Consider the following 27,985-nt stretch of genomic DNA (forward strand, 5'->3'; position numbering starts at 1 on the left):
TCTAAATATCGAACACACTACTTATTCAAGAAGAGTCTTAATATTTTCTTTAGAAGTAGTGAAGAATTATTAAAAGTTTCCAAAGTATTGTAGTACTCAAGAGCAATGTAACAGATCAGTTATGCCTTTTAAATCAAAATGTACTTGTTTAATTTTAATGAATGTTCATAACCAAACCAATGTTTCCTTCAAGTGCAAAAGAACAAATAATTATGGTGCTTGTACAGTACATAACTGGTAATTAATAATGTGTAATAAAACATGGCATTTTGTTATCTCAATCTCGATACATGCAGAGGGAAATAATGTACTGTACAGTATAAGAAAGAAAAAGTTGTATGAATGATAGTGGTTATTGTACTATATAAATATTTTAGCATCACAACAGAATAGTTTCGTAAAATGGGTGTTATTAGTATTGGGAGACAGTCTCCTAGGGTATTACCCACACCTGTAAACGTGCAGTTATCTATTTACTGTACCTAAGCAAACAGTAAACTTTTATTATATTAATGAATAGATATCTACCTAGCTGCTCACTCTAGTACCTACAAGTGCGATATATACAATACTTATATTTACTCTACCTATAGACACAGATATCTACTTTACCGAATTAGTCAGGCATTTAAACTTGAGGACCACAATTATAAATGTCTTGTGGCTTCTTGTGTTATCTTCTTAGCTCTGTTATATTATCTACTACCCTGTATATAATAAACCCGTAGTGAATACCAATAATGTATTTTTATTGTATATGTAATTAATTCCCAATAAAAAAATAAATCAGTACTTGATATTGTCAATTTAAAGCTTCCTCTGACGTCGTATGTAAACAATAATATTAAGGTACTACCAGCCTAAAGTATTATTCTTAGCGACAACTAGATTAAAATTAATGTTAGTGTAAATAATAATACGATAAGTTTTCAATATTCTAATACTACTACTAAAGGCTGTTAATAGATAAAACACATAATATACATATTAAAACTCATTTTATTAAAGAATCAATACATCACTCATTTACGTCTGTTTTTTTATCGTGATCCTAAACTCACTGAAAACGCCGAGGAAAACCCTCTTACCCCTGCAGGAGTGCCTCAGGATAGTAATACATTAGTTGCAATACAAGAGGGTCGTGATGGCCAAGGTCAAATTCGAGAACTAGGTCGTAGTACAGGGCGCTGTAGACCAGCTGGGGTTGTAGCCGGCATCAATCACAGCTACTTTGAAAATGGTAGTGTGGGGCAAGAATCGCCTCCTGACACAACGTCACTGTGTTCAGGATGTCATGTACTGTATATCAGCAAGCCGGTAACACACCAATAATACCGAGCTTCAAAATAGCCCTGTCCTAGCCCTTGATTAAACTAAGAAAAAAGGAGGGGTGCTACACTGGTCTCCTTCCCTCGGCATGACTACCTCTACTTGGGGTGGCCATAAGGTAACTTAGGTAAGGTGGTAAATAGTGCTTTATTCTATAAGGGAGTATTATTAGGGGACATATATCATAGAGGAATAATTCAATTAAGCTGAGATGTGAAGTCAATTACATCTTTTGTGATGAATTTTACAAGTAATCATTAATGTTCGTCTGGTGATCCTGGTCCTTCCTTATATTACTGAGGAGTTACAATCATTGTGCAATGTTCAGCTCTTAGTTGTTATCGATACATTTCATTGAGACAAATTTACTATTTTTTTAAAAGCCTTTGAGTGAGTTTAATTATGAAACAATTATGATCTCGAGTGAGTCCTTAAAAGTATGCAATAAAAAAAGTAGTATCTATATTACCTTTATCCTCTTCGCCACTGATTGGCTTGTTAGCCGCTTGGGCGATCGGTCACGTCTCTGTCACGCACTGTTGGCAAACACTGGGCATGCACCGGCTCCTGAATGTACCTGAACCCGCTCCAGTGTTGGTCAAGTCTTGTCTTGAAAGAGCTCACCGATCTTTTAGTCTCATAAACTTCACTCATTCAAATGTGTTTCATTTTTTTAACATTCAACCAGTAAATCCTCTGATTATATGGTGGTAGGTGAAGATTGTAATCAAAGAAGTCACCATCCTTTGTCAATTTTTTCCACGAGCAGGATGTATGACTAACTGCGTTGGAGGCTTACTTGGCGAGCATCTCAGAGCCTGTTTAATACTATAATAAGAGGTCTCGTATGTAAAGAATCCAAGAGCCTACCTGGAACTGTTTATGGAGTCTTTGCCAGAAAGAGTTCTTGAGCCTGTTTAGTGATGTCTGACGTCCGTTGTGACTTCGTGTGGTAGGATCTAACGTGAAGGTGGTGTCGTTAGGGTGGCGGCTGTGGGTCCTGAGTACGACTGAGGGTAGAGGTGCCTGTGACCGTAATTGTGGGTGGTGGAAGGGACTGAGGGTGGAGTTGGACCTCGGAGACTAAACGGAATGTGGAGATGGAGGCGGAAACGGTGGGGTTAACGAAGTAGATGAGATAGTAGAGAAGGTATATGGTGTGGGCATCGACGTAGTGGAAGCTAATCACCTCATCACTCAGCTCAGCGAACCCCTGGAGGAGGAAAAGGTGACAATATCAGGGTTTTAGAGCTCTAGTTGCATAGTCTTTTACATATATCTATAAATTTACATATTTATAATAATTTGGGTTAGTCTTTAAAGCCTAAATAATTCTTTTTACCCCTTTAAGTCTTCATCTTCAAAGTCGAGTCCAAGTCTTTCAGCTCAGGTCTTAAAACCACCTCTTATAAGTTATTGTTTTACCACGAACGCAAGTCTTTTTAGTTAGTGTTTTATTTTAAGTTCAGTTTTTAAGCCTCTCTTTTGTCTTTCTTCGCCTTTAGTCTCAGTCCTCTTAGTTATGGCCTTAGATCTTCAAGTTCAGTCTTTAAAGCCTCGAGTTTAGTCTTACAGCCTCGTTTAACCTTACACGTCTACCTTAAACTTAACCCTTTAAGTTTATTTTAGTACTTCTGATACCAACAGATAAACATGATAATAACATAACACACGAGATAATACGAGATAACACATGATGATAATTCCCATGTCTTAAACATTTTGAAGATCTAGATTCTCATTTTGTTCAGCTTTTGGCGGTCATGTTGTCTTAAAAGCTAGGACCCGATGTGTTCATAATGCGTGATGCGTATTGATAAAATTCATGGAAAACAAGTTGGAGTGTTTCCATGTATATTTATTGTGTGATGCGCGATGTCTTGTGACTTGTGTTCCCAAGGACGGTGAACACCCATCACACAAGTATCACGCCAGGGATGACGAGGGGTTTTCTCAACTGCATCCACGCGTTTTCATAGCGTCTGTTTGTGTTTCTACGCCAAATTGTATTCGTCACCACTATGCCACGCAATGTCATATACGACCAAATTTAGACAAACAGGGGGACATTTTTCCTCTGAAAACAAAACAGAAATATGATCTGCACAACTTGAACATAATTATCATGAACCTGTTTTCTGAAAATGCTATTTGTAGTTGTGTATGTTTTATATTGACAAGGGGTTCAACATATTAATATACATTATAGTTATATTTGATTAGCTCTTTGGAATAAAAACAAGTTTAAAGAACAGTCACAGAAGAACATGACATTATGTACATATGCATGTAGCACTTCAAGACTGAAATTAGTGCACGATAAGAGCGCAATAAGAGACTACAGTAAAGAGCTGGACAACCCTCTGACTCTTGAACTTTAACCAAGTGTATTCTTGTTAAATTATCAGGACTACCGGGTTGACTGGATTAATAATAACTGTTTGTGCATATAGCGTAATTAATAAACACAAAACAAGATACAGTGATATCTCTCTATAAATAGCTCTCTTAAAATAAATCCCTTTTATAAAGAACACAGTTTCATGGTCCCAAGCACTTCGTTAAGGAGTTCCCCCTGTACTGTACGTACTAACCTACTGTACACAGAGCTCCACACGATATGAATCCTTGCAGTGAAAAAAAAAATTCACGCACCATGCATCAGATCTGACGAACTGTTACATGGGAACAGTGAATACGCACCACGCACCACGCATTGCGCATCACGAATATACTGCACGTACACATGGGATCCTAGCATTACATCGCTCCTTCCACAAACGTCACATTCACCCAAAGGTAATGAAAAAGTGTACTCACACGCTATCTATTGAGCGTTGAGAGAACTACCGTGAGAAAACTGCATACTTACGCCCTCTGTTATCAAGTCGGTAAGAGCACCTCATATAAGACATCCTTTATTTTGTTATTGGTGGTGACGTCATGAAGTGTTGAAACAAGACATATTTCCGGCTCTTACCCTGACCAGCACAAGAACCAATCAGTGCAACAACCTTCTGGCACCTGGAGATGGTATGGGGAAAGGATCGCACAATTAAAACAATGGAGAAGTTAGGAGATAACTCACGAATTTATGAGGAAAAACGGAATTCTCTTGGAGCCAGGGGTTCTTGACCGTCTGGCGGGGGTCGACCATCTTGTGAGGCGGGTATAAGTAAAACCTTTGTCGACCAGAGGCATCTCGCGAGTCCAGAAGCTTCACACCTGAGGGAGGTTCTTGTTGTTACGTCACTCCTGAGAAACTCTTGAGGAAAATACGGAAATCCAATAAAAATACTGACAAAAACTCAGGATTGTCGGAATAAACATGAACTTAAAAGAAGGAAACTGTAAAATGTCAACATCAATTTGAAAACACAGGCATGGCGATCAAGACGATGGTATGAGAAGTAATGACGTGGAATTTGTTGTCACGTGCTGGACTGGAGAATTAAGCATACGAAGAGGGAAAAAGGCATCATTTACTTTCACTACAGTGGGCTGAGTTCAAGATAGTGTGATTAGATTGGTGATTAAGACACATATTCACAACATCTAAATGGGCCAGCAAAATATTCGTGGAATTTAACTGTAGTAGTCTCATCTAGATTCACCTACACCATCCACGTGAGTCAACAGGGTACTGGTCTTGTGTGAGAGGACACACCTACGTGAGAGAGGCAGAGGCCCATGTTGACGTCCTCACGGGAGTCGAGTTTGAGGGCCTTCCTGCACTGTTGATCCTTCAGTCCCTCCTCCACCAGCCTGACGACGGCGCCGCGGCTGAGAACATAACCCGCCCCTCCCGAGAGGAAGGTCGTGTTCTGTGGGAGATGAGACGTGGTAACACCTCCCAACAATTTTCTAGTCATCTTAATGTATATAAGTACATGAAGGCCTTGTTGGGTTAGCCTTTGTTCCAATCGACTTACAGGTTACCATTGTTTATATACTTTCACCCTCTGTGTACAGTACAGCCAACCAAAGATGCATAGTACCGTACTGGCAATTTTACCTGGTAATACTCGGTAAAGTAAGGCTGTATGTAATGGTGATTGTGATTGATGGATCTATTTTCGGCTGTATAGCTGTCAGGACAAATATTAAACAATCCAAAGGTAAATTTTTTTATAATAACAAACAATTCTTGTTATTTAAGATCATTAGCAGTTTCAAAATGTTCGTATATTTGCTTATATAGTGAAGAAATTATGTTAATGAATTGGTAATGTAACTACAACCGGGGCTGCTACAAGATTCTCACATCTAGTGAAGCCTTCCATGGCCCACAATACATCTACTGAAGCCTAAATGGCCTTATATATACCCAGTGATGCCTTCCCTGGCCTCAGATATACCAAGTGTACCCAGTGAAACGTCCTGTGACTTTGATAACACCCAGTGAAGTCTGCCATCACACTACACGTATTGAATAAAATTTTCTTGGTCTCAAATACTCGTATACCTAGTGAAGCCTTCTATGGTCCCAAATATATAAAATGAAGCTTTCCATGGCATCCAATATATCATAATTCTCCTTCCAGGGCCCTAAATGTATAAAACAAAGACTTCTATGGCCCAAAATGTATAAAATGAAGCTTTCCATGGCCCTAAATATATACCATGAAGCCTTCCATGCTCGAAATTACCTCCTGAATTATCACAGTATAGAAATCCGAGAAACCAGGGGTGATTATGGGAGGAAGGGAGAGAGACAGGACAACTTACAGTGTCTGCAGTGCGGAGGAGAGCACCAGTGGCCAGAGATTGGTGAGGATCAAGAGAGGAGAGTGCCCCTCGAAGGTTCTCCACCAGTAGGAAGGTGTCATCGTCAGTCTTTACTACCCAGTCGAACTCCTGCTGTTGTTTGTAAGCCCAGAGGAACCCTGTAAAGAGTGTGTGTTTTTTTGGTGGTATGGTTAATGGTGATTGTACTTGTGTGGTGAGTCTATCTAGTGCTGGAGAGGGGAGTGTATGGTTGAGTGGTGAGTCTATCTAGTGTTGGAGAGGTGAGTGTATGGTCGAGTGGTGAGTCTATCTAGTGCTGGAGAGGTGAGTGTATGGTTGAGTGGTGAGTCTGTCTAGTGCTAGAGAGGGGAGTGTATGGTTGAGTGGTGAGTCTATCTAGTGCTGGAGAGGGGAGTGTATGGTTGAGTGGTGAGTCTGTCTAGTGCTGGAGAGGTGAGTGTATGGTTGAGTGGTGAGTCTATCTAGTGCTGGAGAGGCGAGTGTATGGTTGAGTGGTGAGTCTATCTAGTGCTGGAGAGGTGAGTGTATGGTTGAGTGGTGAGTCTATCTAGTGCTGGAGAGGGGAGTGTATGGTTGAGTGGTGAGTCTATCTAGTGCTGGAGAGGTGAGTGTATGGTTGAGTGGTGAGTCTATCTAGTGCTGGAGAGGTGAGTGTATGGTCGAGTGGTGAGTCTATCTAGTGCTGGAGAGGCGAGTGTATGGTCGAGTGGTGAGTCTATCTAGTGTTGGAGAGGTGAGTGTATGGTTGAGTGGTGAGTCTATCTAGTGCTGGAGAGGCGAGTGTATGATCGAATGGCAAGTCTTTTGTGCATAAACTTCCATGAACTAATAAAGAGAATAAATAAAAGTGAAAAAATAAGAAACATAATTAAGCAAGAGTTTCAGTAAAGGTGTAACTCAAGATGATGTTAATGATCTTCAGAAAGTCAGGTAATGAACCAATTACTTGTTAACATCAGATAACAAAGGTTCATCAGTCAATCAGTTTATTACTATTTCCCCTTTTTGATATTAAGTACAAAGGTAAAAGTCTCACCAGTTTAATTGTCACCTCCTCCTTACCTGTCTCCTCACCTCAGCTGTGTCGACGCCAGATACTGAATTTATATCGATCATCAAACATCCTTGACATTTTAGCTGGGCACACTTCTCCAGATAGTCAGTATCGAACCGTTCATAGCTGAGTAGATCAGCTGAGCGTGAGCTGGTCGCCGCCTCTCGTCTATCTCTCCCCAAGGTGGTGAGACAAGGGAGGATTTCATCTCTGACAAATTTGTGTGGTAATTCCGACACACAAACACCTACTTGAAATCCACGTCTTTGAATGGAGGCATGGGGGACACACGCACGCACACAGACAGACACAGTCTATAAGAAATAATTGAACTATTCCCAAAAACAGATGGTTTCCTTCCTGTTCATTAGATGCTGGTAGGAGATAGTGCACTGACCTGTACCACAGCTGGTGATGGTAAATGATGTACAGTCAGAAGCAGCAATTGCTACCTCCCCGCTAGTAGCCGGAGCCACACTGAGTTAAGGAAAATATTGGCACAATACAAAATCGCCAGCTACGATAGATCCAAAACTACACAGCAACGTTTAGACTGGGGGCGGGGGAGAGAGAAGAGTTTGTTTATCGCCAGGTCTTCACTTGCTGTGGCTCCAGCTACTAGGGGGAACAATTTACAATTTGCCCCGCAATGGGGTGGAGGGTAATTTATTGGGCACCCCTTTGCATCCCGTGCAAGGCAAAGCGCAGAAGCGTCTGCAGCGCCCAACTGGGAAGCATGCAGAGTTCATGCTTGCCTTCGTGACTCATGCATTAAGGGCATCAGTGCCTGAAGGGCCATGGGTTTTATCAGCAAGTTTACATACATAAGAACATTAGAACATAAGAATGGAGGAAACTGCAGCGGGCCTATTGGCCCATACTGGGCAGTCCCATTTACACCCAACCCCTATTGGTCATATATCCATCCAACCTATGTTTGAAGCTATCCAGCGTATTCGAGTTAATGATGATATTTGGTAACTTGTTCCAGTCATCCACTACTCTATTTCCATACCAATGTTTACCTATTTCGCGCCTAAATCTAAATTTGTCTAATTTAAAACCATTGTTACGGGTTCCCTCGTGGTTGGATAGTTTGAGTACCTTTGTAATGTCCCCTTTCTTTAGCCCTGACTTCCATTTATACACCTCGATCATATCGCCCCTCACTCTACGTCTCTCGAGGGAGTGCAAATTAAGATGCTTTAACCTATCTCTGTACTCAAGGTTCCTAATGCCCGGGAATAGTCTTGTCATTCTCCTCTGAATTCTTTCCAAGGATTCTATATCCATTCTGCAATACGGTGACCAGAACTGAACTGCGTAATCCAAGTGAGGTCTCAAAAGCGCAAGATACAGTTTTAAGATGACCTCGCTAGTCTTGTAATTAACACTCCTTTGTATGAACCCAAGTACTCTATTAGCCTTGTTTTGAGCAAGTACACATTGTCTAATTGGCTTAAGATTCCTACTTACCATTACAGTACTCCTAAATCTCTCTCGCAGTCGGATTTCTCAATAACATCGTTATTCATTTGGTATCTGGTTTCCCTGTATATATCTCCTATACTGAATACTTTACATTTGTCCACAATGAATTTCATCTGCCATTTTTCAGACCATTCGAAAAATTTGTTTAGGTCTTCCTGTAATTTTGCAGAGTCCTCGTCAGATTTAATTACACGTCCTATTTTAGTGTCATCAGCAAATTTAATTATGTTGCTGTCTACGCCGATATCTATGTCGTTTATGTATATAATAAATAATAATGGTCCAAGTACTGAACCTTGGGGAACTCCACTAGTGACGTTGCTCCAATGGGATATGGTGCCGTTAATGCTCACTCGCTGTTTCCTGTCCTGTAACCACGTGACAGAATGATGATTGCGTGTGTGTGTGAGGGGATGGGGGGGTCCAGTACAATCCATCTGTTTATGGCAAAGCGTGGCAGGTCCTTAATAATGTCAAGTGCCAGGACTTTCTCTAGGAGGAGGGATATTTGGTCAGAGAAGGACGAGATGTTGGTAACGGCTAGGGACCTGGAGGAGGAGGTCACAGGGCAAGTAAGGATGTTGCGAGAGTCAGAGCAAACTGATGACTAGAGGGGTAGAAATTACTGCTCCTGACCGTACTGACCTTGTGTGACCTTGTCCCAGAGCTGGTGGTAGGCGGGAGCACCAGGGGTGAGGAGGGTGTCAGGGAGGAGTGTGTGGTTGGCGGTGGTGAGGAAGACAGCGCGGGTACAGTGGGTGGCCCAGGTGGCCGCCACGTGGATGGCTCGCTCCTCGTGGTACTGTGGTGACGTCACTATCAAGCAGAGGATTCTGGGCCATGCTTCTCTGTCTTGGTCTCCTCTGGTCTCCGCGTCGCTCGTCCTCCTAGTGGTGTGTGTCGCGCGCCGCTGGATCGGCAGGGGAGGGAGTGATAAGGTGTATCCGCTGTAGGAAAGATAAGAGTGGCTCAGTGACCTTCATGTGACGGTACAGTGTGTGTTAACCTAATCTGTTTACTGTTAACTTAACCTGTTTGTGGCACTTCAAGAATGATCTACACCCCTGTAGGTTTGGTTAGGTTGAATTGGATTTGGTTTAGGTTAAGTTTAGGTTTAGGTTAAGCCAGTTAGGAGACATAAGTTAGATAGAGCAAGATAAAGCAAAACTGACTGATACGTGAAATAAGAGACTAACTGGTAAGTTAAGTAAAACTGACTGGCTGGTTGAGTAAAACTTGACTGGTTGGTAAAGTAAGATACTGACTGTTAGGTAGAGTAAGACACTGACTGTTAGGTAGAGAGAGACACTAACTGGCTGGTAAAGTAAGACACTAACTGGAAAATGAAGAGTACGAAGGCGCTGGTAGCCACGAGGAGGAAGGGGAGGACAGACCGTCTCGGAGGACTTAACAGACTCCTATTCATCTTCACACAACCGCGCACAGTCATCTCCTTCCTCTCATGTTTTCTCCCAGGGCCGACTCCTCCTAAGACGGACTTCTGCCCAGGATGGACTTCTCCTAAACCAGTTCTGTCTATGGTTTGTTTCTCCTAGAATGGACTTGTCCAAGGATGGACTACTCATAGGTTCTACTGGGAAGAGAAATTAAATGGGTTGTGACAAACTTCTTATTTTTTTGTGCATATCTTAAAGTTGTCCTCCCCTGGTGAGGATGGCATAACCTATAACACCCTGAGATTGTTAAATGAGGTCCCTAACCATACACTGCTTGACCTGTATCAAATGAGCCTCACACAGGGTATTCTGCCTATGACATAGACTCAAGGAAACATAGTACCAATCCCTAAAGGTAACTCTCCAAACTCCAGGCCCATTTCACTCACATCTTGTATGTGTAAAGTCCTTGAAAGAGTTGTTCTCAACCGTCTCATGTTTCAAGTCAAAGACAAACTCACCCCTAATCTGTATGGGTTCATGCCCGGGCGTAGCACACAGACATGCTTTGCAGAATATCTTGTTGACTCAAAAGATAAGACACAAACAGCCTTCATAGACCTTAAATCAGCCTTTGATGTAGCTAATAGAGACATTATACTTGAGCAACTAGCTAATTTTGGCATCCAAGGTAACCTCCTGACATGGATAAAGGGTTACCTGTCCAACAGGTATGCCAGTGTTCTGTTTAGGGGAGTCAAAAGTACCGGAATGAGAGCATTTGAGCTTGGCATGCCTCAGGGAGGAGTGTTAAGTCCTATGATCTTTAATATACTGATGCACAAGCTTATTGCTGACATTCCAGTTCAGCCAAACGAGGCTGTAATATGCTATGCTGATGATATCTGCATTATGACACAGACCAAACCTGGGCTCCAAGCCTTGCTGGATGTATTTGCTCAGAGGACTGTGGTCTCATAATATCTGTTGACAAGACGAGGGTTCTCAATCCTCGTCCTGCTCACCCTCTGCCTCTTGACTTGGAACTATGTAGCTCCTATAAATATCTTGGAATTTGTGTGAATGATGCAAACTTTGTCGGCAACCTTCGTGCCAAACTAATGCAGCGCATTAAATCCCCCAGAACCTTGTTGGCAAGGGCTATGGAATTAACATCACCTATGCTAGTACTTTCTTTCTTCACTTCATTCGTTCTGTAGTTGACTATAATGCTCTCCTCTTGTGTTTATTCCGCCTAAGCAACTCAACAGCCTTGAGGTAGTGCAAAATGAAGCCATGAGCATCATTCTAGGATGCCCAAAATCAACCAGAATTGTAAACATGAGGAAAGAGCTCGGGCTGCCCTCACTATCTGAGAGGATAGCTCTACTTATTACCATGTTTTGTGTCAAAGTTTTGAAGAACAATGGTCCCCAAACTATAGCTCAAACTGAGTTGATGTTCTATTTAGGTAATCCCGACAATCTCGCTAACCTTCCACAAAAGACTCTCTTTGGGGCGTGGCTTCATAAAAGTGTGGCAGATCTCTTGAAACTGAATGTCCCAATCACCCCAGACGAACCCATTAATGCCATTCCTCCTTGGCTGGACATATCAGTTCCTATTAATTACACTCCTGTTGGTAGTAAGCAAATGTTAAACACCGATGTGGTGAGATGTGTCACACTAGAAACTATTAACAGACACATAGAGAGTATTAAATCAAGTGAATGTTATGCTTTTACTGATGGTTCTGTGCAGACAAACACAGGTAGAACAGGCTGTGCAATTGTAATATATAAAGAAAAGGAGATGATAGTGTCAAACAAGCAAAGGCTGAATAACTGGGCCAGCACAACACAAACTGAACTAACTGGAATCTACTTAGCCACAGACTACCTTAAAGAAAATGGAGGTGGGGTGATATTCCGTGACTACAATTGTATGTGATATTTAAAGAAATGAGATAACTGCCAATGAGAACAACTCTCATATCGAATTTGTGTGGATTCCGTCCCGTGTTGGAATTAGGTATCATGACTGTGCTGATAGACTCGCCAATGAGGCATGTAAGAAAGAAAATGTTAACCTTGGCCTGTCTAATGCTGTACTTAAAAACATTCAAGTCAGAATCATAAACTCTGATCTAGAAGAACTGAGAAATGCAGAGAGACCTGGCAGTTGTAGCATTAGTAAATATGAAAATTTTTGTGACATGATGTACCGGTATGGCCAGCATAAGGACAGAACTAGACAATGTGATATAGTTCAAGGGTTCATGGTTCGGGTTTTGACCGGTAGAAGGCCAAACACAATCTACCCTTAAACCAATGAGCCTTCAAACCAATGAATCCTTAAAACAATGAATCCTCAAACCAATGAATCCTTAAAACAACGAATCCTCAAAACAACGAATCCTCAAAACAATGAATCCTTAAAACAATGAACCTTTAAACCAATGAATCCTTAAAACAATGAACCTTTAAAAACCAATGAATCCTTGAAGCAATGCACCTTCAAACTAATGAATCCTCAAAACAATGAATCCTTAAACCAATGAAACTTCAAACCAAGTCATCGAACCAATTGACGTTCCGGCCAATGAATCATCGAATCATAGGGTTAATTCTTCACACACACACACACACACACACACGTCATCTTTATCTCTATTAAAATCACATCACCTAATCCCCACAACCTGCCTCTGATTTACACGGTGTTACAAAATTGATGCTATTCGTGTTTATAAAGTCCCTTGATGCTATTCGTGTTTATAAAGTTCCTTGATGCTATTCGTGTTTATAAAGTCCCTTGATGCTATTCGTGTTTATAAAGTTCCTTGATGCTACTCATGTTTATAAAGTCCCTTGATGCTAATCGTGTTTACAATCACAGCGTAAACATGAGGAAGATTACATTATGGATGTATATATTCCCGAATGGACTCTGTAAACAATCATCACGACAAACACACACGCAAACAAACAACTAGTCACTGTAAACACAAACACACTGAAGAAAGGTAAATATTCCCATACACAGAACTCTATCTCTATCTTAATATGAGTTAATAATGTTTCGTGCATCGTCACTATGGAAGATTTACCTGGAGAAATATTGTAAACGCCCAATAATGATGATATATACACCACAGCGTCATAACAATAACATAAACATTACTTTAGTACCCAGCGGTTGTCATAAAGGTGTCATTTGTTGGTCCCGACACACACACACACACACACTCGCTGGACAAACTGACCTGTTCCTCACTGTTCGGAGAGATGTCCCTCGCCCTCGGTACACTGATGGCCACTCACACAACTGGGAAGAGCGTAAACTCGTAAAGTCGTAAACTGCCTCGAATGCTGGTCAAGAAGCAAATGACCTCGTTTTAAGTGGATCGTTTTGTTTTCACTTTCGGTAATTCTGAAATTGATTTTTTATTTAAGTTTCTAATATTTTTTAAATCATTTTTGAACGTGATAATTTATTTTTTTAATCACTCCTGAACGTGACTATGTATTTTTCTAGTGAATGCGTTCGAGTCATCCCAAGAACCGGGTTTCCCGAATGGATAAATGCATTTTATTCTCGTGTGAGGAAGATTGTTTTTGTTTTGCTTTTAGCTGAGTATAGAGATAATCACAGCCTAAATGGGTATCTTTTAATCACTTTCGTTCGGTCAATTTGATGAGATGAATTGTTCAGTAAACATAACACGAGTGGGATATACTGCACTGCACTGTACAGTAATATACCTTGTTTATACTTATAATAGTTCACCTCCCCACCACCAGGGAGTTGCCACACTACACTTTTTATAAATGCAACTTGTATCTCTTTATAGGAATGACCACGCAAGAGTATTCAATGTCTCATAATAAACTAACCATACTCAGTGTGACGTCTTGTATCACACTGACCAAACGAAACCTATCTTAACCTATCTATGTACTCCAGTCGGTTGTGGTGAGGGTACGCAGTGTTGATACCGTGTACACTAGACAGACGCAGCGTGGAGACCATGTACACAGGACAGACGCAGCGTGGAGACTGACTTCGGGTCACGAAAGTAGCTCGTAGATGTTCCAACGTTTATTGTCCCTCCTCTTAATTCTCGTTTTCTATTTGTTTCAATCACTGGGCATTCGAGGATAAACTTAACACAACACCTCCATCACTCACTTAGCTATACTGTGTAGCTCCTAAACTTAAAATTGAACAGACAGAAAAAACCCTCACAAATTAAACCCTTCTAATTCACCAGTCTCATAAATTTAGCTGAAAGTTTTATTTCCGTCGACAAGATTGACAAAATAAAAGAAATAAATCTCTTTTACCACTTATCAGCTAACCAGACGTTTGGGCACTCTACCCAGTGTTAGTACAGGAGAAAACTGGGGACCGGGAAACCTGTGGTGTTTGTTATACCTGCACTGTCTAGGTTCATTGTTTGTATACCTGCAGTGTCCATGTATGTTGTGTACCTGCATTGACTTCACTCCTGCGTTTATCACTTAGTGTTGACAATCTTCTCTCTCCCTGAGGTGTGACCCCTGAACTCTGAAGTAGTCTTAAGTGTGTGCGGGAGGGGGAGGAGAGGGGTGTGTCGGGGTAAGTGTCTTTCTGAGGGAGGGAGACGTGGTACTGGGGGTCAGGAGGGAAAGGGTACAGAACTGTATATAGATGGGAGAGATTGCGATGGAGAATAACGCTTTTACAATACCGACGGCGTTTCCTCAGCTGAGTGTAATCGTCTACCTCCAGCCAGATGAAAATATTAAAGTTACTATAGTATGAGAGAGGGTTCTAAGTAAGGTGTTGCAAATGGATTATGATTATGTTTGAAAGTATATCCTGTAGAAGCAGAGAAGTTTTATTTAACCCCTTCACCACGAAATGGAACTTCCCCAGCTGCATAAAATCGTCTGGTGGCAACCAGAATAAAACAGATAACAGGACACCAATCAAAATAACCAGGAAATGGGCGCCACATATTTATTATAACACAAACTTGATGTGGATATAAAAGTTTAGTTGGCTGATCGTATGTAATTATCCTCTCTCTTTGTTTACATATGGTTGACTGACTTCGTTTTGTAAATAATGAATCATATTTAAGAAGTAATTTTAAGATACTGAAGCTCAATCTTGGCCTGAATCTTTCCCACATACACAGTCTCTCGGTGCATTTTAGCAGTAATGCATCAGTACATTGCTTAATTTACTCATACCATGATTATTTTTTCAACCTCTTTGACGCGCTTTATTTATTAATAGAACGACAGTGAAACATTGACCTTTCATGCATTACCAGAGTCCTCTCAGTGTGTGTGTGTGTGTGTGTGTGTCCCCGTCCAGTGTTTTAAATCTTACAGTCAAAGAAAAAGCATAATGGTACCTGGAAAGTTTAGTTGGGTTAGGTTAGGTTATATTTGATTAGATTAGGCCAGATTAGGTTGAGTTAACGATAGGGCGGTTGATCTTCAGGTGAAATAAACTGGGGTGATTAATCTTCAGGTGACAGACATTGGGAGAGTAACTTAAACAATTACACTTTACCTTAGATGTGTCAGAACAACCGTGTGTGAAGATCAACTAGATGTCACCGTATCATTAATGTTTAACTTGCCTTTTACTGTTTCACTATGTTGTGGTTGGTCACTTTTATCTTATTCTAATGAGTGATGTTGCAGAGTGTGATGATCAAATGCATCTGTTTTTGCCACTGTTTATGTCTGCTTATTTCAACGCTTCACTAAGATGTCTCAATCATTCCACGTTTCTTTAATAACTTATTAATGTAAAAAGTTTATCATTGGTGATTTTTTTTATACCACTCATAGTTTAATGTGTGAACGGTAATATACAGTTTCTGAGTAATATTGTATAGCTCCGTTGAGGAAGAAGTATGTGTTCCTCTGTTCACATCAACACAGAGACTGTACAGTACTAATCTATCATGTTGTAAGTGGAGTGAAGAGGTTCTATCCTGTTAAAGAGTCAAGTTGCCAGATTCTAATATACAGATGTTTACTTTTAGCTCCAAGTTTGTGTTTTAATATCCTTAAGTTATTGTTAATTCGCTCAAATTGATTCAGATAAGTGAAATATTTTGCAATTTTCTGCCAGTGTTATTGTACGTGTGTCCTTGAAAAAGTTCCTAGCTAGGCTTATATTGCCAAGTGATATCCGGTAAGCTAACGGGAACCTTGGGGACGGTGGGGTACTCTGTTTGCCTTTCACTGGTATTAGTTGGTTGATAGTCCGCGTGATATCTCAAATATTTTATGAGCTAATTAAGAAACTTGTAATTAAACAGACACCTATGCACGTCCACGCTAGCCAGCCGTTACAAGGGGAACTTGAAATTTGACCTGTGGGGCCCTGTGTGTTTATAATACCTATTAGCGACAATTATCCCAATTCGCCGCCATTCGTTATCCTATCAAGGGTGACCAGACGCCTATACCAAGTGCCATGAAAATAACTCAGCTCATAGAACTGACTTGACTACGCCCATTTTGTGGACTAGCCAATCAGTGGGGAAAAAAAGTGCCTAATGATCTTTGAAAGACAGACTCTGATTGGACACTCAGAATTTACTCTCTACAGCTAAAAGATAATGTTAGATGTACTGCCTTTTGTTTGAATGAATTAAATTAGTTAGATATCTCTATACATTCCCCCTGACTAATATAAGAACAATAATGGATCCCAAGTAATAGATGGATTAGCATAAGTAAATGATATTATGGTAAAGAAAAAAACAAGTGAATAAGTGAACTCCCTTTAATTAAACTAAACTGCCTTCACACGAGTAAATAGAGTAAAATACTTCTGTTATTAGCTAAAACTCAGACGCCATAGTGACCAAGCGCTTTGGGTTAGTCTCTGTCTCCAGGTGTGACATGATGGGCGGGGGTTTATGAAGAGGGGAGTGAGGTGACAGGATTTGTTGGCGAGTGTACTGTACAGTCAACTACTAAAGTCCGCTCGCCTACCCCCTAAACCATGAACCCCATGATTCAGACTTATGAATCCGAAGCATTTATAGAGAAAATAATGTATCAGTCTACTGCTTCAGGTTCACGAGTCTGAATCTTGGGGTGCGTGAGGGGGAGAGGTGAACGGACTTTAGTAGTTGAGTACACTGAGCACCTACTGTTCTTGTTTCCAATCAAAAATAGTAGTGCAGTTCCCTTCTTTCCACTGTGATATATTTTTTCATAAATATAACAAAATTATTTCATATTTTATGGGTACCTCGTGGGGCGCGGCTCCCCTATGGTGCCACATGGCTTCTGTAGTCCACCAAATACAATGAAAATAAAACTCGGTAAGTTTAATGATAAAGAATTTATTGTCGAATTCCAATATGTGATGACTGCTGTACCTGGGACATCCGGTAAACAGTGTTGTCTCCAACGGTGACCAGCAGGAGCAGGTCACCGGCCACTCTCCACCACTTTAGCCTGTAGTGTGAGAGGCAGCAGACGATGGAGTAAGGCAGAGAACAGTAATATATATGGCCCTCGCCTTCCCCTGGGTCCCTAACACCGCGGTGCCAAGTCAGTGCAAATGGACCCGGCTTGTGTACCACACAAGCACTCAGGGAGAACGCTGGACTGCCGAAGGCTGAAGACCTACGTCAAGACATGAGGAGTCACCATCAACGGCCCTGACACCAGGGACTGCCACGCAGGGTTTACGAGGATCACTGAGCTGCAGGAGGGACGAGGCCCTCAGCACGACACACTCAGTCCGGTATTGACGCAGTCAGACCGGGACCTCGGCCTTGACCCCAACCTACCTCGACGACCCTTTCCGAACCACCATGGTCGAGGGCGTTTGAAGGCGTCAGCTGTGCCCACCACCGCCAGCAACACCGCCATCACGGCCATCAGCAGCGACAACACACGCATCTGGGGACAAAACACAACACATAAATATCAGCAGCAAGTTGTACACCGTCTACCACATATTGTCTCTATAGTAAGACAAATGACCTGATACTGGACCACCCAAAAAAGAAAGAAAAAAAACAATAGTTGAAATTGAAACTGAGTGTGCGAAAGGTGGAGTACAAACTGCTGTACTATGACGTCATGACACTTTACCGGCACAACACACCCTACAGTAATTCTCAATAATCAGTATTTGTTGTACAATTTATGAATTATGTTAAGTGCACGCACACACACACACACACACACACACACACACACACACCCCAATCATACAGTATAACTACCCCTTTTATATCCAAACATTTGTTATATTAAGTTCTGGTTATAATATATCGCTATATAATATACTTCAACTGATTTACTGCCATTATACAGTACCAGCGGCGCCCTCTGCTGGAGATGACTTTGGGGGATGACTTTGGGGGATGACTTTGTGTATGTTCATCTATCCATATATGTTTATGTTTACTCTGGGGGCAAATATGACCCCTGATAAATTAAATCTTGTATCACTTTCCCATTACCTTTAAGGGAGATGTCTGAGATTACCTGATGATTAGGTAAGTCAGCTTATTTCACCTGATGATTAAAGACCCGAACACTACCTGGGGGATTAGGTTAGATTAGGATTGGATGGGTTAGGTTAGGTTAGGATGGGATGGGTTAGGTTAGGTTGGGTTAGGTTAGTTGAGGCTGTTTAATCTGGTAAAATAAGCCGGGGTGATTATTCTTCAGGTGATCCTTTTTCTGTGGGGAGGGGGTGGGGTGGTGCTGGGGGTGGGGGAGTCTGTGGGGAGGGGGTGGGGGAACCTGTGGGGTGGTGTTGAGGAAGTCTGTCTATCTCTCTGTTTTGTTATGTCTCTCTCTCTCTCTCTCTCTCTCTCTTTCATCCTATCTTCTTACCTTTCTTTCATCTTCTTTCTTTCGCCTTATCTCTCTCCCTCCCTCTTTCTTTTACCTCTCTCTCCCTCTGTCTTTCAACCTCCTTCTCTCTCTTTTTGACCGTATCTCTCTTCACACAATACATTTCAGATATACCAAGAGAGAGAGAGAGAGAGAGAGAGAGAGAATAAAACAAAAGAAACCTAAATACGTATAGAAGAAAAAGAAAAACAAGAACAACAATAATAATAAAGAAAAACGATAAATACCTACGTAATACAAATCAACTACAACAGTCTTTAAACAGTCTAAGTATCGTATATTCATAAAGTGTTCCCCTGACCCGTCAACACACATCTCTTTTAACATTTTCATAGCAGCCAGTAACCAAACTTAAATCCACTATCGATAGACAGATGCAGTATATACGTAGATAGACAAATAGATTCGTAAATAGACAGATATATACGTAGATAGATAGATATATACGTAAATAGACAGATATATACGTAGATAGACAAATAGATTCGTTGATAGACAGATATATACGTAGATAGATAGATAAATAGATAGAGGTAAAGAAAATAGAAGGGGTAAGACGTAACAGGTGAGAACAGAGGTACATAAAGTAGTTCCTGTATGAGGAGAGATAACCTTGTCAGCCCAAAGGATCGTGTCGGATATAACTGGTGCGTGGCTGGACGGTAGTGGGGGGGGGGGGAAGAGAAGGAGGATAGGGAGAAGGAGGATGAGAAAGACGAAGGAGAGGAGGAAGTGCAACAAGAGGAGGAGTGGGAGGAGGAGGAAGAAGAAGGGAAGGAGGTGGGAGGAAGAGGAGAACAAGGAAGAAGAAACGCCAATAACAATAAAATAACCAATGTTAGGTTAGGATTAGGTTAGGTTTAGGTTAGGTTAGGTTAGGTTAGGTTAGATTAGGTTAAGTTAGGATTAGGGTATTTAATCCTCAGGTATAATTAACAGGGGTACCTAATCTGCAACCTTTACATACAGAATGAACCAACGATAAAAAAATTGCATGAACAAAATATCGTTCATACTGTTAACATTTAGTAGCTAACATTTCCGGTGCGTGGGTGGGCAGGTAGGTGGGTGGGTGGGTAGATGGATGGGTATGTTGGTAAGTGGGTGGGTGTGTGGGTAAGTGGGTAAGTAGGTGGGTACACAAATTCGCATGTCACGTCTTGGAGAAAAAAAAATAACTGAGGTCACTGTCTAGGAAGTAATTAAGCGCTTCGTCTACCATAGTTACCTGTATTGTGAAGGTCAAACCAATGTCTGCCTATTTTTAACTGAGGTCTTGGCACTTAGTATTCTTGTAAGTGTTTCTGTTGATATGTTTCGTAGTGTTTGTTTATTGCCACGCCTAATTCTTCTTTATTATTATTTGTAGTAGTAGTAGTAGTAGTAGTAGTAGTAGTAGTAGTAGTAGTGCCATTAACTTCACACGAAAAAAAAATCCAATTCAGGATGAGTGACAGACAATGCTGGTCAAGAGGACAACACCTGGTCGAGATGAAGGACAATAAGCGGTGTGTACCTGTGACTCTCTGCTCTCATGTCAACTTAAACACGCAGAAAAAGCAAAACAAAAACCACCAGATAAAAATACATTAATTCTCCTGAAACCTTTACCTACGAATCGCTAGTGTCTGTGTGTGTGTGTGTGTGTGTGTGTGTGTGTGTGTGTGTAGTGTTGATAATGTCACGTAACATATAGAAACTTATTCACGACGCTGAGTCACGATTTGGCCATAAATCCCAAGTTATTGGAGCTATTAAACACTGACTCATGGATATTAACGGTGGAAATATTCCATTACGAAATCTATAAAACCGAAGTATCATCAATTAAATTATAAGGAAATGAAGAACTCTCAAGGCGAAATACATCGTTTAATGTGTGTGTGTGTGTGTGTGTGTGTGTGTGTGTGTGTGTGTGTGTGTGCGCGCGTGTGGGTTATGTAATAAGGTCAAGAACCACAGCTCTGGCCTCCCACCCGCCTAGCTCTAATGGTGAAGGAATCTCGTCTTGTACAACCACCTCTTACTTCCACGACAAACACACACACGCAAACATATACACCACATACACACCAACAGACAAATATATATTTATTCATTCACACTCAATTACCACACACACACATACATACACACACACATACATACATACACATACATGCACTCTTCTATTTGTATTGTATGTTTTTTCTCTCTCTCTCTCTTTCTCCAATAACTCTATATACCTCGAGGAGAGACATGATATGTAGGATTTCTTGGTAAGATTATGAAGTCTGCGGCAAATTAATATAACCTGACCTAACTTAACACTTACCTTATGCTAACGCTATCCTAACCTAAAGCGAACCTCCGCTCCCCGAGGTAGTGTTAAAATGTTTAGTCTTCAGCTGAAATAAACTGGGGTGTCTAATCTTTATGTAATTCGTCTCAAATAAACTACAGCGACTTTCACGAGCGACGATTCTCCCGTCACCACAATAGGGAGTCTTGTATAATGGTGACCAAGGCGCCTAGTTTTTCTATCCGTGGGTGCCTGATGACTGCCTCAGAAACCTGTCCTCCACTTTGACATCCTCACCACCACCAGGGTCTGTCACCTTCATAGGAAAGAAACAGTGCTTAGACTGAGGATGTGTGTGTGTTTGTGTGTGTGTGTGTGTGTGTGTGTGTGTGTGCTGGAGTTGTTGTATAAGGGTATGTACGGGATGGATACTGGAGTGTAAGTTTTTGAGGAAGGTGTTCATGTGCATTTTTTAATATGTCTGTGTTAATGTTTGTACTGTATTTGGATATATGCGCGTGTCTTTGCGAATATATACGTACGAAAACGTCTTATTGTAGGTATGCATGTGTGTTTCTTATGTGTTTGTACGCGTAATTAAAGAATAAAATCCAAAATAAAACCGAGGAGGCGACAGCACGTAGCCCAGGCCCTGCAGGACACCACCACGCAAAAAAAGAAAGAAAAAGTTTTTAGCCCTGAGCCTCGTCTTATTTCAACATCATTTGAAACACAGTTTTTTTCACTCTCTTAATTAAAGTCTTCACAAGGATAAAGCCGCCCTAACAATGACGTAGTTATTTACACACTCGACTCTAAGAGACCCGCCACTACAAGAACCTCCTTCCATACCACCAGTGACGAGCAGATGAACCAAAGAGATGGTCAGGTTGGCTAAAACTCCGGATGGCAGCTTCCACACCTTGACATTGGGAAGTGAGTGGCACCAGGCAGTCAAACCAGTGACCTGTCTCTCTTGGGCGCAGTCATGGCTGGCTGGACGAGTAGAGGTTGCGTAGTAGGTACATCACACCCTGGCAAAAACAGACCGGTGGGGTCGGATGTTTCGGCTGAGCGATTCCCAACTTTGTGTGAAATCGATAACTACGGAAGTCACTTGTGTCTTGTAATAGACGGCAAGTTCATTGAATGGATTAGTTCTAGTTCGTAGTGTCTCTGTTATAATGAAAGAAAGTGGATTAATTATCTCTCTTTCTCCGATACGAAAAAACTAAATGGATTAGGTGGGTATGTATATGCTAATGTATGTGTGTGAGTGTGTGTGTGTGAATGTGTGAACACAATAGCGATACATGACTATTATTTCTGGGTTGTGGAATGTAGGGTATGTGGGCGGGGTGGGGCAAATGGGTAGGGCGCGGCAGGTGGGTAGGGTTGGGTAGAAAGGGGCACAGGGTTGGGGTGGAGTGGGGCGGGTAGGTAGGGTAGGTAACGGTAAGTGGGTAGTAAGGTAACCTTGGTCCCCACAGGTTCGCCCTCAACAAAAGACCCTAACTTGTGTAGCCTCTGTACCAACAAGTGGGCCAAGGCTTTAAACATGCCAATACAACACCACAACTACTCGCTTACATTCTCTCTCTCACACAGGGTTGTTTTTCTCTACTTAATCTCTCTCTCACACACAATTGTTGGTTTATTCGGCGTGTCTCTCTCCAGTTCCGTTCTCTCTCCCTCTTCCTCAAAAATTTCTCCTCTATAATATACCGCTCCTCTCCACTACAAATCTCCGCTTGACTATAAACCCGCACAACTTTCTCCTAAATTAGAATACGTGCTTAAGGACCTTATGTGTTGAAACTTAGTATTACATTATAACATCAACAAGAATATACGTGCTTCAAGAGAGAGAGAGAGAGAGAGAGAGAGAGAGAGCAGCCAACAAGTTAAGGAGTGTGCATGAGGAAGGGAGTCTCAGCTTTAACCATTTAAAGAAAAAACTAGTCACTCAAGAACACGACGTAGCTACGGAAGGCTGAGTGAGGAAGGAAGACTCTTGATTTAATGCCGGTTTGTGGCCTCCCCTTGGGCTGTGTACTGCGACCACCACGGTTCACCTACGCACTTCTATTTCATTTTTTTTTTAAATTTCAATATTCCTTGATAGAGGAAGCGGGATCCTAGTGCTGTCACAAGGTGCCCCTGTACAATAACATCATAAGCATCTGGCAAGTGTGACAAGTGTATACAGTATAAATATTATAAATGTATTAATTTTTTACAACACACCAATGTCATCTCTTGTTCACTAACCCACAATATATACAACTACGTCAACATGGTTTCATAACATAGCTTCTTACCTACAATATATTTTGTTATGACAGTTGTAGTCAGGTACATATATAAATAAACTACAACTACTAGATATATGTAGACAAAACATTTCTTCCTCATATTGTTAGTGTGGACGATACATCACCTCTATGCTGCGCTACACCAGAAAACTAACACGAAAAACACTCTAGTTACCAATATTTAGTGCATAGATTTATATTTCAGTTGAAAAAATTAAATTAATTGTCTGTTGTTTGTGTTTTCTCAGGTAATAAAGAAAATAAAAATGGCTCCAAGTCGCTATGTGTATTTACCTCCCTCGGGTACATCGTGACGTCATTGGGATGTAGCTCGGACAATGACTTAGTGGATTTATCCAAGGATACAAGGCACACAGTGAGTCATGATGACATAATTTCTTTACACGATGGCACCTGTGTATTTTGACAGTGCCAACTACGTATTTTAGCAACATAATTCACTTATTTTGAAGATGCCAATTACGGTAAAGTTTTAATTTCGGACTACACTGGAATCTTGGGAATTTTATGTATGCTATAGGTAATTTAGACAGTTCTTAGACACTTTTCTTCAATGACGTTTCCCTCGCAAATGACCTAACATGACCTCCTAACTGGGAGGACCGGCCCTCCCTGGAACCTCCCCCCCGGCATATATAAGTCGTTTGCGGGGTAAACGTCATAGAAGAAAAGTGTCTTAGAACTGTCTAAATTACCTATAGCATACATAAAATTCCTAAGATTCCCGTGTAGTCCGAAATTAAAACTTTACCATTTAGTCTACTAACCATGTATTTTAACATAAACACTTATTCTAACAATACAAAAGACAATCTGAGAGTATCAATTTATCGCAGCAAAGTCCAAAGAATAGTTATCTTCTGTTATTGCTGGTATCTTTTTTCTTTTAAGTTACTCCAACATTAAAGGCGAGAGTATCGCCATCGTGCTTGAAGACCCAAGTTCAGATCTAAATTCATCTTCATTGTATAGTAACTCTACATGTACACTGAACAAAATCAAACAATGTTCTTACAAATACCTATCACTAAACAAGCTCCTTCGCATCGTGTTTTCTCCCCATTAGCAAGTAACAACAGTACTCTTGAGGTCTTGACAATATCTGGCATAAACTAGGCTTCCTGGGGGCGCCGGGCACTGTCCTAAAACACATTGTAGGTGTGAACACAACCAAACATGGAGGAAAACCCAGATATAACCAGTATCTTACCTTGTATAAAGATTAGCCTTCGTGTTACAACCGGTGACAATAAGTGTTTTTCAATTCTTCTATCACTGGTCGTGTGGATTTCCTGCGTGTGTATGCGTGGTGAAGTTCCGTTGAGTGTTGTGGCGGAGCTCGAGCAGCTGAGGAGTTTCTCCTACCTCGTCTGGGGCGGCACTGGTCCTTCGCGTACCTCCCTTGCTTATATACTGGTCATCCAGGAGTTTTCGCCTCGACAGTTGGAGAGTTGAGTTAGGTTTGGAAGTTTCGTTAATGACCGATTTTCCTCGTAACGGTCTGCAAGTACCTAGTTGTTGTTATGGTTGTTACACTTGAAAGTAATGGAAAGTAAATTGTTCTTGTTTGCGTTTTTCTATATATGATATATTTAGATAATGTATATTCATGTAAAAGCGATGGTCTATTGGAAACGGTCGTTCAAATTTATTTCTTAACCCATGTGACCAACGTTTCGACCACACCCATCCTCCCCCATTTATTCCCATGACCCCCCATTATATCCTACCTAACCTACCCATGATCTATCAGAAACCACCTGAACACGTTTAAAAGAAGAAGAGGACTACTTCTACTACTACTACTACTACTACTACTACGACTACTTTTTTTTACGTGGCCTCCAGCCTCCACCAATAGCCACACCTTCGCAGCCATTTTATCACCTTAATATTAAATATCCTAATACAAACGTAGCTATCCTGGCTGTGTTGAGTTAGTTGAGTCGCAGATCTATATGGCATTCCACTGTTGCCTCATAGTCAATATCTGCGACTGTTGTTGGCTTTGGAGACGAAAATCTTGTTCCTCAGTTAAGAGACATCCCAATGCGGCCCTAAGAAGCCTAATCGTCGAGCTACAGGTGAACTACAATTACTAAGACCACAAAGTTATACACAAGAGATACACCTTTACGCGTATAAAATACAAATAGTCCAAGCTTTACGGCCTAATGTCAAGCCTCGCTGGTATGAGCTGGCATGTTCCATGGTGAACTAGATTGATGAAGACGTGTACCTAAAAAGGGTGTTCTTCTCTGATGATGTCACCTTTCACGTGTCTGGACGAGTCCATAATGTGCGAATTTGGGGACCTGAAAACCCACATGAGTTTCGTGACCGTTTCGTGAAGGGGAAAAAATAAACATTTGGTATGATACCATCCAGGATAGGGTGAGAAGCCCAGTTTTCTTTGCTGAGCAGAATATTACAGTGGGTGTGTATCATGACATGCTGGGCAATTACTGCATCTAGTCACCCAGTTGGAAGAGAACTTCCCTAGCAGATGGATTGGACGTGGCAGGTCCGTCTCCTGCCCCCCCCCCGTCTCCTGATATTACGCCCTTAGACTTCTTCTTGTGGGGTATGTTAAGGATTATGCTTTCCAGACCGCTGTTGTTGACACCGACAAACTTCGTACAAGGACAACTGATGGCATCAGAAGAGTGACGAAGGATAAGTTGGCCAACGCGTGGACTAAGTGGGGTATCGGTTGGATGTACAGCGGTCCACTAACGGTACACCTGTTGAAGTGTACTGAAGAATAAAAAAAAATCGATTTGTAAAGCAACAAAATGCAAAAATTGCATCAATCTATCTTTTTGGTTTTTGTGTGATAATTTTTTTTACTCCGGATCAGGACTTTGTGGACAGCCTGCACTTTGTACTGTATTGACTGTCTCTAAGGGGTCGTCATGCCTATAGGACCCACTATAACATAACTCTCATAGAAGATGATCAAAGGCAGGAAGAGGAAATCTCTTCTCTCTCTCTCTCTCTCTCTTTTATAATTAATCTAAAACACCAGAAATGGAGGACATATTTCTATATAAGGAAATATGTAAAAAAACACAATAAAATACAAATATCTAGTTTTGTAGAAATAAAAATCATCAAAATACGCACACACACACACACACACACACATACACACACACACACGCACACACACACACACACGCACGCACACACACACACACACACACACACAAGCACTGGAAAGGTTTGGCAGTGGACTACTGCACCACCCTCGTCATCGCCACCTCCTGCAGCCCCCCACCCACCTCGAGCAGTCCGCCACTACAACAAAATTCAGCCCATAAGAGCCCGCACCGATAGATATAATAACAGCACCATCCCATCTATTGTTAAAATAATAACAACTCCTGATTTATGTACTGTACAGCCCTGTAAATGTATTCAATGCATATTATATCATTATGTCTAAATCAAATGTAAGTCTGTATATTTTCAGCCACTGGCTGCAACTCTATTAATAAACCGTTTATTATTATTATTATTATTATTATACACAGACACACACACTTCACCTTGTTAATGGACAATAGCCACAAGCGTTAACACAAGTGCCCGACATTTCCTTACTGAAGTGGGCACGAGAACATCCCAGTTGGAATCTTTGACCATTCAGGTTTATTCATACGGTCACGATGTGTCTAATGCTCGTGCAAGAAAAATATAATATATTAAAGTAAAATATATCTAACTTGTAGAGAGTGTATAGGTTAATGTTACTGTAAATAATATAAATGAGAATATAATATACGATGCGGAATTATATAATGTGATATAATATACAGTAGTATAATCATAAAATAAGATAAAGAATTAATAACGAGAGAGAGAGAGAGAGAGGGAGAGAGAGAGAGAGAGAGAGAGGAAAAAAAATGGACTTCTCATTCTCAAGAGCACGAAATAATTAAGAAAGACTAGGTGAGGTAAGCATGCCCTTGAATACCGGTTTGTGACCTCCCCTGGGGCTGTGTGCTGCGGCCACCACTGTTCACCTACGTACTTCTGTTTTCATATGTTACAACACACTCTCGTTTTCTCAAGCTTACTAACCCACAATATATGTACAACAACGTCATCTTTGTTCACTATCACACAAAACAATATTATCGATGTTTACTTCCGACAAATCCAGATAACAAGAGGAATCACACAGGAAGGAGTACCCCGGTTTACATCAGAGATTTACTCGTATTCCTGAAAAGTGTAACAATAATTCCCCCCCTCAAAAGAATTAATGTTATGGAGGATGGATGCCTTTCTGGACGTCTCCACTTCACCCAATATATTTCGCTTTATGATATTACCATTTTGTTAATAACAGTTACATTTAAATGCATATATTACTGGAATCAAAATACAATTACCAAACATATTAAATTGAAAATAATAAAATATTTTATAAGGTTTTAATT

General features: G+C 41.0%; 1 protein-coding gene and 1 long non-coding RNA gene across 8 annotated transcripts; both read right to left on the reverse strand.

Moving 5' to 3' along the window:
- Window positions 1–981: 981 nt before the first annotated feature.
- Window positions 982–15,975, reverse strand: LOC121853444 (glycoprotein-N-acetylgalactosamine 3-beta-galactosyltransferase 1-like). Of its 7 annotated transcripts, none has more exons than XM_042347581.1 (8): window positions 15,589–15,975; window positions 13,286–13,452; window positions 9,961–10,214; window positions 9,269–9,570; window positions 6,058–6,215; window positions 4,997–5,153; window positions 4,418–4,554; window positions 982–2,542 (listed from the first exon to the last, which is right to left on the reverse strand). In XM_042347581.1, exons 3-8 carry the CDS (start codon window positions 10,071–10,073, stop codon window positions 2,309–2,311), a joined length of 1,101 nt encoding a protein of 366 aa, XP_042203515.1. In that variant the 5' UTR covers window positions 10,074–10,214; window positions 13,286–13,452; window positions 15,589–15,975; the 3' UTR covers window positions 982–2,308. The 7 variants fall into 7 exon arrangements, with proteins under 7 accessions (XP_042203515.1, XP_042203511.1, XP_042203513.1 ...); XM_042347577.1 differs by lacking the exon at window positions 15,589–15,975 and adding an exon at window positions 13,970–14,083; XM_042347579.1 differs by lacking the exon at window positions 15,589–15,975 and adding an exon at window positions 14,019–14,079.
- Window positions 15,976–17,370: 1,395 nt separating this feature from the next.
- On the reverse strand, window positions 17,371–24,936 carry LOC121853611. Its single transcript, XR_006086362.1, has 2 exons — window positions 24,748–24,936; window positions 17,371–17,951 (listed from the first exon to the last, which is right to left on the reverse strand). It is a non-coding gene; the product is annotated as an uncharacterized LOC121853611 (long non-coding RNA).
- Window positions 24,937–27,985: the final 3,049 nt, after the last annotated feature.

Source organism: Homarus americanus, unplaced genomic scaffold (genome assembly GCF_018991925.1).
Source record: "Homarus americanus isolate GMGI-L3 unplaced genomic scaffold, GMGI_Hamer_2.0 scaffold4896, whole genome shotgun sequence".
NCBI lineage: Eukaryota > Metazoa > Arthropoda > Malacostraca > Decapoda > Nephropidae > Homarus > Homarus americanus.